Source organism: Sciurus vulgaris (genome assembly GCF_902686455.1).
Source record: "Sciurus vulgaris genome assembly, chromosome: 1".
Lineage (NCBI taxonomy): Eukaryota > Metazoa > Chordata > Mammalia > Rodentia > Sciuridae > Sciurus > Sciurus vulgaris.
Window position 1 is genome coordinate 36,157,849 of NC_136461.1, and position 14,554 is coordinate 36,172,402.

Here is a 14,554-nt window from a genome sequence, read left to right on the forward strand (position 1 = left end):
GAGGATGATAAAAATGATGTGACAATGAGGACATGGAATGACAGGGATGCACATGAATCCTACAGTGTTGAACTAGCGTCTAGAGTATTAGAATCAAAGAACAACAGTGCCAGCAAACTAGAATTAACTAGAACATCATAAGACTAGAGATTCTAAAGAAGAAGGAACATTAACTAAAGAGCAAAAGAAGCTTAGGATGCTACTTTTGTGGACTATTAAAATCAGAAGGAAACTTGTAGGTCATCTGGGCATATGTCCCATACTGGGAAAATATAGTTTATGAGTAAGAAGCACTAATTTGCTGACAAGAAAAGGGCGGCAGAGACAGGTTCAGAACTGCTGAAGCACATGTGGATTTCTGATCTTTTTTGTCTCTGGGAAAATCTTATGTGAATGAGTCTGTGGAGATCATACCTTTGGGTAAAGAACGTCCATCAGGGAAGGTGACAGGTGTTTTGAGTTCTCTGACAACAACTGGTACTGGTGGATAGAGCCTCAGGGCTTCCTTGATACACATGGTGGTGTAGGGCATCTGGTCCAGGTGGTCCCTGAAGTGAAGGCCATCCTGAGGAGCAGGCAAGGCCCAGGATGACCAGCTGCTTGTCCTTACCAGAGGCAGGGCTCTCCCACCTCTTGAGCTCTCACTCACCAGGTGATGGAGGCTCCATCCCCCAGAAGGCTCTGGACCTCCTCCCTGCACTTCTGCTGATGCTCAGGGTGTGTGGCCAGAGCATAGAAGATCCAGGAGATACCACTGGCTGTGGTGTCATGGCCCTCAAACATGAAGGTGTCCACCTCAGCACGCAGGTCCTTATCAGACAGGCTGCTCCCATTCTCCATCTGGGGAGGCCATGGATGAGAGAGCAGGGTTTGTCCCTTGCTCTGCTCCTGGGCAAAGCCACAGGCTTCTTTCCCACACACTCACTTTGGCAAACAGGAGGATGTCCAGGAAATCCAAGCGCCTCTTCCTCCTGACCTTCTCCAGCTCTTCTTCATCCTGCAACTGAGCCTTTCTCTGCCTGATCACTTTATCTGTTCCACGAGAGCAGTTACCAGGCAGGGCTGAGAGCTACAGCAACCCCCAGAATCCCCATGTGCCTCCCTGCACCAATTTGGGTGCCCTGTAGAACTCAGGATGAGTGTGGTGTGTGGGGCAGGTGGCCCAGCACCATCTGATGCAGGTCAAACCTCCCCTCTGGAGTATAGCACATAGAGTATCTCTATAAGCTTTTGGGATGGGTCTCATCAATATCTCCCATGTGATGGCACAAGTAATCTCTTGCACACTGTCTTGCACCCTAACATCTCAGCTCCCAACCCTTGCACTAGGGAAGTGCTCAGCATTTGTGTGTCCAAGGTCCTGCGGGAATGCCAGGGGACCTGGCTCTGCCTGAGGAGTTGTGGCCAGCTATATTAGGCTGCCCCTGGTAAAGAAGAGGAAGCAAGGAGGAGACAGAACCTGTGTGTTCATGGGCAAGCTTGCAGGCACGGCGGAATGAGCGGCCATCAGAGGACAGACTGTAGATGATATCATTCTGGTGAAAAGCATTTCTCACGCGGTCAAAAAACAGGTTGTTCATGTCCCCAATGACTTTGATGTAGGACTGGGAGTTCCTGAGGGAGAGGATGCAGAACATATTCGACTGTGAAGAGATGTGACCTGCAGGCAGAGTGGGCTTTGTGTGGGGTTTTCCTGAATTGTGGGGACAGACAATACTGAGATACACATTACTTCTGCCTTACAAACCTTGTGACTAGGCTGTCACCTATATTGGGGATCAGGGTTCTGTGGCTGAGACAGGGTTGATTTTGGTCAGGAATTAGGGCTTGGTCTGGGGCTGGGGTCAGAAACTCTCTTTTTGTGGAGGTGATCATCCATACTGCCCTATCTGCCTCTCAGGTGAGTCCATAACAATTGGTAAGAAGAAGGATTCTGTAGCTGAAGGGTGGTCACTGACCTGTCCAGCTGGACACTGCCTTGGTAACTGAAGGCACACTTCATGATGGAGTCCAGGGTCATCAAGGAGATGTGCTGAAAGATCTCCAGGGGGGAGTCCTGGTCAATGTGTTTCCCCCATTTGTCCTGTGGTGGGATAGGGGCAATGATCTCATTTTCCCTAGAAGGCTTGTGCATCTCCAGATAACCTGTTCCTTGGCCCTGACTTTAGAGAGCAGATGCACTCAAAACTGCTAAAATAAATGTTTGTTAAATGGTGCCTATATTCTCACAAATTATTTAAAAATTAAGCATAGCATTCTGTAATGTTTTGAATTTTTTTTAATGTTTTGAATTTTGAGAGCCAGTTATAATGTTTTGTTTGACCATTAAAATATAGAGCTGAGCTCCACCTGAGGACTTGGTGGGACTCTAATATTAGGGGACAAATGTCTGGAGGCAAAAGAAAATGTAGGTTGCCACTATGGGCACTTCCAATGGGCCATTAGGGACTTTGATTTCTGTTTATTTAATGAAAGTTTGCTGACAACAATTGGGTCAGAAATCAGAGTTTTGACTACATTAAGGTTTTATCTCAATCCCATCAGAAGGGCAATTATCAAGAATGCAAATGACAATAAAAATCTGGTGATGATGTGGAGAAAAAGGTACACACATATATTGTTGGTGGGACTGCAAATTAGCACAACTACTCTGGAAATCAGTATAGGGGTTCCTCAAAAAAATAGGAATGGATCTATCATATGATCCAGTTCCACTCCTTGGTATTTATCCAAAAGATCTAAAATCGGCATATTATAGTGATGTGGCCACTTCATAGTTTATAGCAGCATAATTCATAATAACCAAGATATGGAATCAGCCCAGATGCCTGTCAACAGATGAATGGATAAATAAAATGTGGTTTATATACATAATGGGAGTTTTATGGAGCCATAAAGAGGAATAGAATTATAACATTTGCTGGTAAATGAAGGGGACTGGATAATAGCATGCTAAGTGAAATAAGCCAGACTCAGAAAATCAAGGTTGAATGTTTTATCTAATATGCAGAAGCTAGAGCAAAATAAGGGAAAAGGGGAGGGGGCATCAGATATCAAAAAGATATAGGGAAGATCAGTGATGTAGAAGAAGGGGTTGAGAGGGAGGGGGAGGGATGGGAAAGGGGAGGAAATACGGAATGAATTTGATGAAATCATGCTATGTGCATGTATAAATACAGCACAGTGAATTTCACCTTTATGCATATCTATAAAACACCAATCAAAATAAGTAAATAAATGAGCAAAAGGAAGATCAGTAGAGAAGAGAAAGAATAGGGAGAGGGAGGAGGGGAGGAAGAGGAAGGGGCACCAGTCACTGAAATGGAGTAAATTAAATTCTTTGCAAGTATGATTTTGCCAAATGAATCCAATTATTGTATACAACTATAATGTGCTAATAAAAGAATAAAAAGAAATTGGAGTTTTGATTGGAGTTGATGGCATGGCAGGTTGGCAGTGAGAATATAGACCTGGTGTTCATTTCATTGCATATATTACACAAGTCCAGGCAGAAGCCCTGGGCCTTAGGTTAGAGCCTGTCTGCGTGACATCCTGGCAGTTCTAGCCTGCCTCTGAAGATGCCATTGCCCAGATCAGCCAGTCCTGCTGTCTGGCAAGATTGGCTACTCCTCCAGTTTACTGTTCTGAAGACTTGGAAGTGGAAGATGGGGCCTGTATCCACCATGATGCTCTCTGACTTGCACCATAAGCAAAGTGTGGCTCTATCCTGATGCCTGGGTCCTCTCTGTCCCATCTACTTTTTAGGGACCTACTCTCACAGTAAGATCCTGAGAGTGTTATTTCATGTGACTGTGTCTGATTACTATCTGTGTTAGACAGGGGAATCTGAGTGTGTGCCTTGAGTGGGTGAGTGAAAATGAAAGAAAGAGACAGACTCACCAGCATCACTCGGACAGAGTCAGCCACAATTCCCACATAGGGCTTCAGGATGTCATAGTGGAAGGCTGGGGTCAACATTCGCCGGTGCTGGAACCATGTCTGCTCATTCAACAGGAGCAAACCATACCCTGGACCAGAGATAGGTGTGTATATGTGTACAGAGGAGACAGAATAAGAGATACCCCTGGGATAATTAGGAGGTACCGTGGGATCGAGCTGGAGAAGGCAACACTGAAGAAAGTTGAATTTCTTGGACAAAAGCAGGAAGGGCATGGTGCATTTCAGGAATGTGAATTTCCTAAATGGGCTGGTACATCTGGCTATGATCATGAAAACTGTGAGATAAGGGCTGAAAAAGTGTTGGGAGCAGGAAAAGGAAGGATGTAATTAAATGTCAGCCTGGGATGTTTGGAGAAGAGATGTGGCAGAAGTTGAGGAGGTATCATACCAGCATTAGGATGGAATGAGGGTCTGGTTAGAAGAAATGAGACTTGATTTGGGGATGGAATATTCCTTGGCCTGTCACCTGGTTTTCCTGCAAGTGAGAGAATGGCCCTGGGAAACCTAATTTAGACATACATACCAATCCAAGGAGCCAGGAATCTGTAGGTACCAGGTGCCTTTGGATCTGAAAGGTTTAAAGTAAAGGTTTAATAGGAAACTAGGGACCAAACAGTGCAGTCCCAAGGTAGCTGTGGTTTAGACTGTATGCTGCCCAAGTTCTCAGTGACTGTCAGTTGGCAATTTGTTCCCTCCTATTTCCTTTTTTGTGCTGACAGTCAGCTGGGTCCAGGGAGGCAGCTCCATAGATCAGCAGCTGAACACCTCCAGGACTGTGATGAAGAGTCAAGAAATAGGCCCTGTCCTCAATGCCAAAGAATAGGAGAGAGATTTATGGTTTTTCTTCAATGGATAGTGGCTTAGTCATCCTGTGACCCAAGACAGGTGACAATTTAGAGATTTCAAATCCAAGTTGGTATGGATATAAAGTTTATTTTTTGGGTCTGGGGCAATTTACCTAACAGATCGCCTCAAGATTTGATTTAAAAAGAAAGACTAAAAAGTTGAAAAAATTTGGCTCCACACAATTGTGTTAAAGCTTCAGTACTGACTATTATTGGCCCTACGCTGGATTGTGGTCTAGGTAAATGGTTCTCAGTGGCTAGGATTGATGGTTGAAGCATCACTCTGCTCTGGAATTTGACAGATAAGGGGCATATACTAAAGAGGGAGGAGCTTCTCTTGCCAGAATGAGGTTTCTCTCACCTGATCTCCCAAGAATCACCTTCATGTAGTCAGGGTCGTAGATAACGATGCGAGCTCTGCTACCCCAGAACCAGCGGGGAAAGGCACTGGGGAACTTCTCTGCCCATGACACAGTCTGTTGTAGCTCCTGGTCCTTTTGGAACTGTCACCAAAAGGAAGAAAAATGAGCCAAATATTTTGTTTAGGTCTAGTCCTTGCAATGGAGCGATGATCTGGATGACCACAGGGACATAGCAATGGAACCTGGAGCTGTTTTTTGCTGCCCTATCTGTGCTGTCTTCCAGAACCCTGGACTTGCTCAAAGCTGGGATCCTTTGGCCCTGTAGGATGGAGCTGCTGGCATCAGAGCCTCATTCTTGACATGAGCTCCATTTCTTCCTATTCCTCTTAAGTGTGTTTAATGCACGATCCCTTGCTGAGCCCCTCTCTGTGCTCCTTGCTTTGTGCCTTCCACCCCCAGGACTGTCAGGATAGGAGGCTGGTATTGCCCCTCCACAGCCCTTTGGTTTCTCCTTTCTCTCTTTTTTTTCAATGACTCTGAATACCTGTGCCAGGCTCTGTGCTGGGCACTGAGGTACAGCAAAGGACCTCACAGTGCAGGGCGAGCGGGAGCTAAACAGACCCTGTTTAATAGGGCAACTCAAACATCAGTCTCCCTCATCTGGAAGGCATAGTGCTTCTGTCCAACTCTATGATCATCAGGGTTTCAGGCCTTAAAATCATCCATTTTGAAAATTCCGAGAGTCTTTGGCAAACTTAGCTTGTTGGTTCCTCCAGTTGACATTACCCGCCCACCACAGCAAAGTGAGCCCTTTTTCTGTGGTCTGAAGCCTCCTGAGATTCTTTTAAATAGTCACCAGACAGCATAATTCCTCAAGGGAAGGGTTCCATAAAAATCCAGGCAAGCTTGGGATTGGGCACTGATGGCATTTAGTGACTGGGGCAGGCAAGCATCTAAAAGACTGGTTCTTTGAGAACAGCTGAGGGAGATAGGGGTAGTCAGCTTGGAGAGGAGAAGACTCAGAAAGTGCCAACCATAGTCCTCCAAATTCAAGGCTTCCAGGACAGATGTCAGATCTGCATGGTGATGGAGTGAGGGACAGAGCTGAGTAACAACAGGACAGATTGTTTCTCCTCCTCCGCCGCCTCCTCCTCCTCCTCCTCCTTCTTTTTCCTCTTCCCCTTCCCCTTCTTCTTCTTCCTCTTCCTCCTCCTCCTCCTTCTCCTTCTTCTTTTTGGTACCAGGGATTGAACCCAGGGTTTTTCAACCATTGAACCACATCCCCAGCCCTATTTTATATTTTATTTAGAGACAGGGTCTCGCCGAGTTTCTTAGGGACTCACTAAATTGCTGAGGCTGGCTTTGATCCTCCTGCCTCAGCTTCTTGAGCCACTGGGATTACAGGCATGTGCCACCATGCTCGGCAGGGTGGGCTTCTTTTGAAGGAGTGCGCTCCCGGCACTGGGATGAACCCAGCTGGGAGGTAATCTGGGTGTTCCTCAGATACCAAGTACATGCAAGAGGCTTTGTCCTGTGGACTTCCTGGCCAGTCTTTGGGCTGCAGCCTCCCTTCCCTCCTACTCCCCTTTCCATTCCTTCCTACCTTGTGCCCAAAGAGCCAGTGGGAGGGCGGGGATGGAAACTGCTGGAAGGCTTTGAGCAGCCACTGCCTACGCAGGTAGAACTGGACAGCCTTGAAGAACAGCAGAAGCAGGCCAAGGAGGGAGGCCAGCTGGAGGAACCCTGAGATGCCACCCAAGAATCTGGTGAGGCTCAGAGCAGAGACACTCATGGTATGGAAGCTTCTGGATCACTCACTGAATGTCACTGTCACTGAATCCTTGATTTCCACTACTTATATTCTGGGAGGATCTCCCCACCCACCTGGGGGAGGGAGAAAGATGAGGGCAGAGTTTGACCTCAGAGTTCAGAGTTAACTGGAACCATTCACACAATTCACCCTGGGAGACAGAAATTTTTGGTCAGCTGAAAATGGTAACTAATGGTCATGCACACATCCATTTTCCCCTCTCTATATTATTTTTTATACATATTTATGGGGAACAATGTGATATTTCAGTACATGAATACAGAATGTTCTGATCAAATCAGGATGATTATCATTTCTTTATTCTTACATACTTATCATTTCTTTTTTTTTTCTACTGCAAAAGTTTTATATTTTACCCATCAAACAAGGTTATCACACAAAAATAGCTATTCTGCTAAAACTGTCTAAAAAGAGGGGGTCGCCATGCCCTGGGCCTCTTCCAGACTTCATGGTTTATTAAGGCTGCCTCAGCAGAGAGTTCTTTGAGTTCACTCAGCAAGTCCAACACCTGCATATTTACACCTGAATTGCCAATGCCAAGTTCTCCTGGTAGGTGGTGAGTGATCATCAATTCACAGCACCTTAGTACTACTGCTGCCAGTCTCCCTCCAGGTGTGTCCACTTCATGGGCAGCTGGTGCTGCCTGGTGTCCAGGGCTGTGGGGAATGAATGTCTTGTACTGCTCCTTGAAGCATTTAGCCACTGCCTGAGAGGACCGAGCATGCTCTGGGCTTTGGGCACATCTGCCACCTCCCGCTTCCTCTGATAGAAGTCTTAGCCTCAGCTCACAAGCCTTTTCCTGTAGCTTCTCCTTCCTTGGCACATTATCAATAAATTCTTTTGTGCCTTTTCTTTGAACTGAGTGAAGCTGTTCTCCATCCTATGCTTTCTTTGCTTTTGTGGAGCAGGTCGGGTTTCCTTCCGCCTTTACTCACCTTCCACTGGTTTTTAACCCCTCTGCTGCAGGATCCTTTTGGTTCATGTTCTTCTTGTACTGCAAGTAAGGACACTCAACTATTCTCTGATCTTGCACTCTTTTCCTTTTGTCTTGGTGCCAGTGGGGGTGTTGGAAGAGATCACGGAAGGCTGCTCAGCTGCCACCTGAGGAATCCTCAGAATCCCCTCTTCCACTAGAAGGTTGGCTCTTCAAGCTATTGTTTCTTTCTTTTGGGAACCTTTGAACTCTTCTACTTATAAAATATATAGTCACCCTGCTGTGCTGTAGTGGTACCATCTTTCCTAACTGTAGTTTGGTATCCTGGTTCTGAACTCCCTCTATCCCTCTTCCCCTCACCCTTCCTAGTCTGTAGTGACCACTGTTTTACATTCTACTTTTATGAAGCCAGCTTCTTAGCTTTCACATTTGAGTGAGACAAATTAGAATCAGGCCCCTCTAGCAGGCCTGGGTGTATGGAATATTCACAGCAGGAGGAGTGGGCACTCTCAGCTTCCGAGGGTCCTGAAAATATATATCACCAGTGAGATGCATTGGTGGGCCCAGGTATGGTGTCAGTCAATTTCTAAGGGCTGCACACGTGCCTTCATGGTGAGTTAGCCCAGTGGGCTATTCAGAGGCAGCTGCCTGGCTGCTTGTCAAGGCTGCTGGTGGGTAGAAGAGGCCACCAAGGTTCTTGGTGGGCTGTAGTCTTGGTGGGGCTGAGACACTTAGGCAAGGCTGCCTGACTGCTCTGTGGTACCTTATGAATTTGGATGTGGTGACTGGCTGCATCATGGGACTACACTTGAGTGGGGCTCAAGGTGCTGTTGTTCAGTAGAAGCTTGTGTAGTGGAGGGCAGAAAATGGGCGGGGCTCTTTCTTTGGGGTAATGAATCAGTGCAGATTTTCTGGCAGTTCTGGACACCATGTGAGGGTTGCAGGCTTATCCAGTAGCAAATTCTTCAGGTATCAGAGGGTTTAGTGGGGACTGCTGTGGGTCTCTCATTTACCCATTATTTACTGTGTGAAGTTTAGGTTTTATCTTGCATGGGGAGATATGGTGTTAGGTACTGTGTGCTGCACTTCCTTTTTTACAAAGCCATCCTGGGTATATAGGCTCTGTGTGGTCTCCATCATGACCCCACTGTACTCCTACACTCTCCTTAAACACTCCAGTGAAATGGTAGTATTGTTTTCTTTGCTTTGATCCTTGTTCATGGAGGGAGGTGTGCCCAGTACCTCTAATCTGGCATTCTGCTAATAACAATCCACCAGGCACTTCCTGAGAACCAGGTAGGATGTAGGTAGTAGGCACAACAGTAATAAAAATAGATAAAAATCCTGACTTAAAAGAATTCATAATTTAGTTTACCAAATGTTCAGTAAACATGATTGGTTGAACTATCATTCTTATTTTAGTGATAAGAAATTGATGGCAGGGTGGCAAAGTGATGTTTTTTAAAAAGGCAAATGACCATTGATAGTCTGTGGCAGGATTAGAATCTTTCTCTATTGGACTATAAAACTGCCTCCCCCAACAACTTGTGAAATGTCCCCAACAACCTTCACCATTATCTTTCCTAATAACAAGTAATCCATTACATAAACCATGGGCCTAGATGGTTTTATGTTTGTTTGTCTTTTTTTCCCTTCTTAATCCTGGGCTCTGTAAAAAGCAAGGGTAAAAGGGCATGCATTTATTTACATCCCATTTTGCTGAACTTTCCTCTAATTCTCTGGTTATTTTCCATCCTTATCTTTATTCCTCTTCCCTAACTTGGGACACTTGAACCTTGACTCGTACCTTACTTGGCTCAGCACTTGCTTTTCATCTATAGGATAAGGGACAGTAATGGGAAGACATGTGGAGTCGGAGTCTGGCTTTGAATTGTGGTTGTGGGTGTTTCTGGCCCTCTCTAAATCCCAAATTCTTCATTTTAGTTGAGCTCATAATATGATAAAAGCTAACATTTAGTGAGAAGAGAGTATACTAAGGGCACAGAGCAAGGAATTTTACTTGCTTCTCCTCACAACAACAGAACAGTTAAAAAGACAACAAAAAAACCCCCTCCTATTATAGATGGAAATATGAGGCAGAAGCAGGTTAATTGCTTTCTTAGCATCAACCAGTTGATAAGAGGTGCTGTTAGAACTCACCCATCAGTCTTGATCCAGAGACTTAGCTGTTAGACATTAATACAAAGGAGATGAGGCCTAGGTTGAGCCTCATTACACTCCACTGGGCACTTATCTTTCACTGAAGGTACCAAATGTTCAAGGAGGTATTTTGTGTTTGCTATCTTTTATCCAGTGGTCTAAGTAGCAGATGTGATGGGTTATCTAGTCCACATATGAGCATAAATTCAAGCTTCAATATCCAAGGTAGCCCCTGTGAGATGTAGGGAAAATCATGTGATTAAACATGTATAGTCATCGAGAATGGTGTTCATGAAGAATTTTGAAGGATGAGTAAAGATTATAAGAAAGTGATAAAAAGAATATAAAACTGTATATAGATTATGAGCTTAACTCTTACAAAAACTTTGATTTTCGCTCATTGAATGCGGTGGCAGCTTTTGAGGTTTGCGTGGTTTCTTCGCAAGTAGATTCCGGCCTACACATACGGAACTATGTCTAAGGGACCTGCAGTCGGCATTGATCTTGGCACCACCTACTCTTGTGTGGGTGTATTCCAACATGGAAAAGTGGAGATAATTGCCAATGATCAGGGGAACCGAACCACCCCAAGCTATGTTGCCTTCACCAACACTGAACGATTGATCGGTGATGCTGCAAAAAATCAGGTTGCAATGAACCCCACCAACACAGTTTTTGACTGTTACCAATGCTGTGGTCACAGTGCCAGCATATTTCAATGACTCTCAGCGTCAGGCAACCAAAGATGTTGGAACCATTGCTGGTCTCAACGTGCTTAGGATAATCAATGAGCCAACTGCCGCTGCTATTGCCTATGGTTTAGACAAAAAGGTTGGAGCTGAAAGAAATGTGCTGATTTTTGATTTAGGAGGTGGCACTTTCGATGTGTCAATCCTCACTATGAGGATGGAATCTTTGAGGTCAAATCCACAGCTGGAGACACCCACTTAGGTGGAGAAGACTTTGACAACCGTATGGTCAATCATTTTATCACTGAGTTCAAGCGGAAGCATAAGAAGGACATCAGTGAGAACAAAAGAGCTGTCCGACATCTCCGTACTACATGTGAAAGAGCTAAGCATACCCTCTCTTCCAGCACTCAGGCCAGTATTGAGATTGATTCTCTCTATGAAGGAATCAACTTCTATACCTCCATTACCCAGGCTCGATTTGAAGAGTTGAATGCTGACCTGTTCCGTGGCACCCTTGATCCTGTGCAAAAAGCTCTTAGAGATGCCAAACTAGACAAGTCACAGATTCATGATACTGTACTGGTGGGTGGTTCTACTCGTATCCCCAAGATTCAGAAGCTTCTGCAGGACTTCTTCAATGGAAAAGAACTGAATAAGAGCATCAACCCTGATGAGGCTGTTGCTTACGGTGCAGCTGTCCTGGCAGCCATTTTATCTGGAGATAAAGCTGAAAATGTTCAAGATTTGCTGCTCTTGGATGTCACTCCTCTGTCCCTTGGTATTGAAACTGCTGGTGGAGTCATGACTGTACTCATCAAGCGTAATACCACCATTCCTACCAAGCAGACACAGACTTTCACAACCTACTCTGACAACCAGCCTGGTGTGCTCATTCAGGTATATGAAGGTGAGCGTGCCATGACCAAGGATAACAACCTGCTTGGCAAGTTTGAACTTACAGGCATACCTCCTGCACTCCATGGTGTTCCTCAGATTGAAGTCACTTTTGATATTGATGCCAATGGCATCCTCAATGTCTCTGCTGTGGACAAGAGTACAGGAAAAGAGAACAAGATTACCATCACTAATGACAAAGGTCGTTTGAGCAAGGAAGACATTGAGAGCATGGTCCAGGAAGCTGAGAAGTACAAAGCTGAAGACGAAAAGCAGAGGGATATGGTGTCATCTAAGAACTCACTTGAGTCCTATGCATTCAACATGAAAGCAACTGTTGAAGATGAGAAGCTACAAGGAAAGATTAATGATGAGGACAAACAGAAGATTCTTGACAAATGTAATGAAACCATCAACTGGCTGGATAAGAATCAGACCGCAGAGAAAGAAGAATTTGAACATCAGCAGAAAGAACTGGAGAAAGTCTGCAACCCCATCATTACCAAGCTGTACCAGAGTGCAGGAGGCATGCCAGGAGGAATGCCTGGGGGCTTCCCTGGTGGGGGAGCTCCTCCCTCTGGTGGTGCTTCCTCTGGGCCCACCATTGAAGAGGTTGACTAAGCCAGCCCAACAATAGAAGTAGCATTGTTCCACAGTAAAATATGGAAAGGCCCAAATTTGTAGCAAATTCTGTGGCAGTTTTAAGGTTGCTGCTATAATAAATTACTGGGCATTCTCAATACTTGAATAGGGAACATGTACACAGGGAAAGGAAATAACATTGCACTTTATGAACACTGTATTGTAAGTGGAAAATGCAATGTCTTAAATAAAACTGTATTTAAAATTGGCAAAAAAACTTTGATTTTCATCATCACTATTTATTAATACATAAATACCTTGATCATTTATTTTCTATTCAGACATTTCAACCAAAGACTTCTGCAAAGTTGTTACTGGGCATTGTATATCCTTATGCTTCCCACTGCATGGAACAGAAACCTGTGCCTACTGATCCTGAGAAATAAATACTGACTAATTTGGTGAATGAGGGAGAGAGGGAATGGATAAAACTCTGGTGTGACTGGATTTCCATCTCCACCAGACTAAGTTCAGATTTGGATGCCATGGTTTATAGAAAATGAAATTAATATTTTCCCTCCCACAAGCTTCCTGGTTGAGTTTATAAGCAAAGAAAGGCAGAGGAGAAGCTGTGGATTCTGATGGGGTATCTTGAAGTAGGTATTGCTTTGGGAAGATCATCCCAGGCTTTACTTGTTTTCTTTTAAAGCCAAGTTTGATGCTGATACAATTTTGCTCACATTGCTTACTCTTAATCCTCTACAAAGGCTGAATCTAGAGAAAGAAACATTTTTATACAAACAGCTTTGTTCAGATATAATGTATATGCCATAAAAATGTATTCATTTACTACATTTTTATATTAATTCTTAAATTTTTTAATTATAGGAAATATATAGAACATAAATTAGATGCTTCTACCAATTTTTATTGTATAGCTCAATGGCATTGATTACAATTACAATGTTATACAACCATGAAAAGTTCAAATTTTTCATTATAAACAAACAGAAACTTTGTAACTGTAAGAAAGCAAAACCCCCCTGTCCTTCCCTTCTCCAGTCCCTGGCCATCTCCAGTCTACTTTCTACAGTCTACTTTTTGGCTTTATGAATTTGCCTATTCTACTATCTATTGGTGGAATCATGCCATATTTGTTTTTTTATGTTTGACTGTTTTTCACTTAGCATACTATTATCAAGGCCATTCATGCTGTAGCATATATCACAACTTAAGTCTTTTTTGTAACTGAATGTAATTCCATTGTATGTTTGTATCATATTTTGTGTGTTCATTTATCTGTGATGGAAATTAGGGTATGTTCTATCTTATGCCTACTGTAAATAATGTTGCAATGAACACTGGCTTACAAGTGTCTGAATCTCTGCTTTCAATTCCGTTGGAATTCCTTCGTACTGGAATTGCCAGGTTATATGGAAATTCTATTTTCAGCTTTTTTGGGAACCACCAAACTGTTTTCAAATTGGATATGCCAACTTACATTCACTTGCAATGATGCATCAGAGTTCCGATTTCTCCACATTTTGCCCAACATTTATTATTTTCCATTAAAAATATTTATAGTCACTCCAAGGTGTGTCTCATCATGATTTTGCTTCTCATGTCCCTAATGAGTAAGGATGTTGAATATTTTAAAAATGTGCTGTTTATTGACATTTACATGTCACCTTTGAGAAAGTGGCTATCAAGAACTTTGCACATTTTTTCAATGGGTTATACTTTTGTTAAGTTGGGAGTTCTTTATATATCCTCTTCAGATTTGAAATTATTTTCTGTCATTCAGTGGGCTGTCTCTCGGTTTTGTTCTTTTTGTGTGTGTGTTCATGTAGGCAAGAATGCAATATCATTCTTTTACATTTGGACATTCAGCTTTCTCCCTCTAGCTGGCAATGCCCTTCTCTTGGATCAATGTCAGGTTTCCACTTCTCCTAACTTTCTGGGACCTGAACATTGACATTTTTGCTTGTAGGATTGAACTTGAGCTCCCTCTTTCACCCATAGGACTAGGGGTAGTAATGGGAGCAAGCTTCCAGTGTCCTGTGCTCTCTGAGCCTGGCCTCAGAAATATTCTCTGGGACTTGTCCTATTCACTTTCCAGTTATGTCCCAGGGCAGGTGGATGGAGCACTGTACTTGTACTTGAGGAGGCTCAAGGCCCAGGTCAGCTTCTTAGTTCATATGTAGCCAGTAACTTATCCTCTTTGTACCTCAGTGACTGCTTTTATAGCATGGGGTAGTAATTCCTTTCCCAAATACCCCAGAATAATAGCTCTT

The 14,554-nt window shown here is 43.9% G+C and overlaps 2 protein-coding genes across 2 annotated transcripts in view; one reads left to right on the top strand and one right to left on the bottom strand.

Annotated features, from left to right (window-relative positions):
* The window catches only part of LOC306670153 (cytochrome P450 4A10-like), a 17,345-nt gene extending 6,871 nt beyond the window's left edge, over positions 1-10,474 (bottom strand). The window contains exons 1-9 of the mRNA XM_079154725.1: positions 6,771-10,474; positions 5,167-5,308; positions 4,484-4,528; positions 3,901-4,028; positions 1,959-2,083; positions 1,460-1,614; positions 926-1,032; positions 650-840; positions 415-548 (exon numbers count right to left, since the gene is read on the bottom strand). Of these exons, the coding sequence (XP_079010851.1) occupies positions 415-548; positions 650-840; positions 926-1,032; positions 1,460-1,614; positions 1,959-2,083; positions 3,901-4,028; positions 4,484-4,528; positions 5,167-5,308; positions 6,771-6,959 (1,216 nt within the window). The 5' untranslated portion in view covers positions 6,960-10,474. The remainder of the gene's footprint in view (positions 1-414; positions 549-649; positions 841-925; positions 1,033-1,459; positions 1,615-1,958; positions 2,084-3,900; positions 4,029-4,483; positions 4,529-5,166; positions 5,309-6,770) is intronic.
* Positions 10,475-10,749: 275 nt separating this feature from the next.
* On the top strand, positions 10,750-12,537 carry LOC306664689 (heat shock cognate 71 kDa protein-like; the record flags this gene model as incomplete). The annotated part of the gene is given in 2 exon segments (XM_079145700.1): positions 10,750-10,990; positions 10,993-12,537. Coding segments are annotated over 2 exon segments (1,548 nt in total), but the record flags the coding sequence as incomplete, so codon positions are not given.
* Between the last annotated feature and the right edge of the window lie 2,017 nt (positions 12,538-14,554).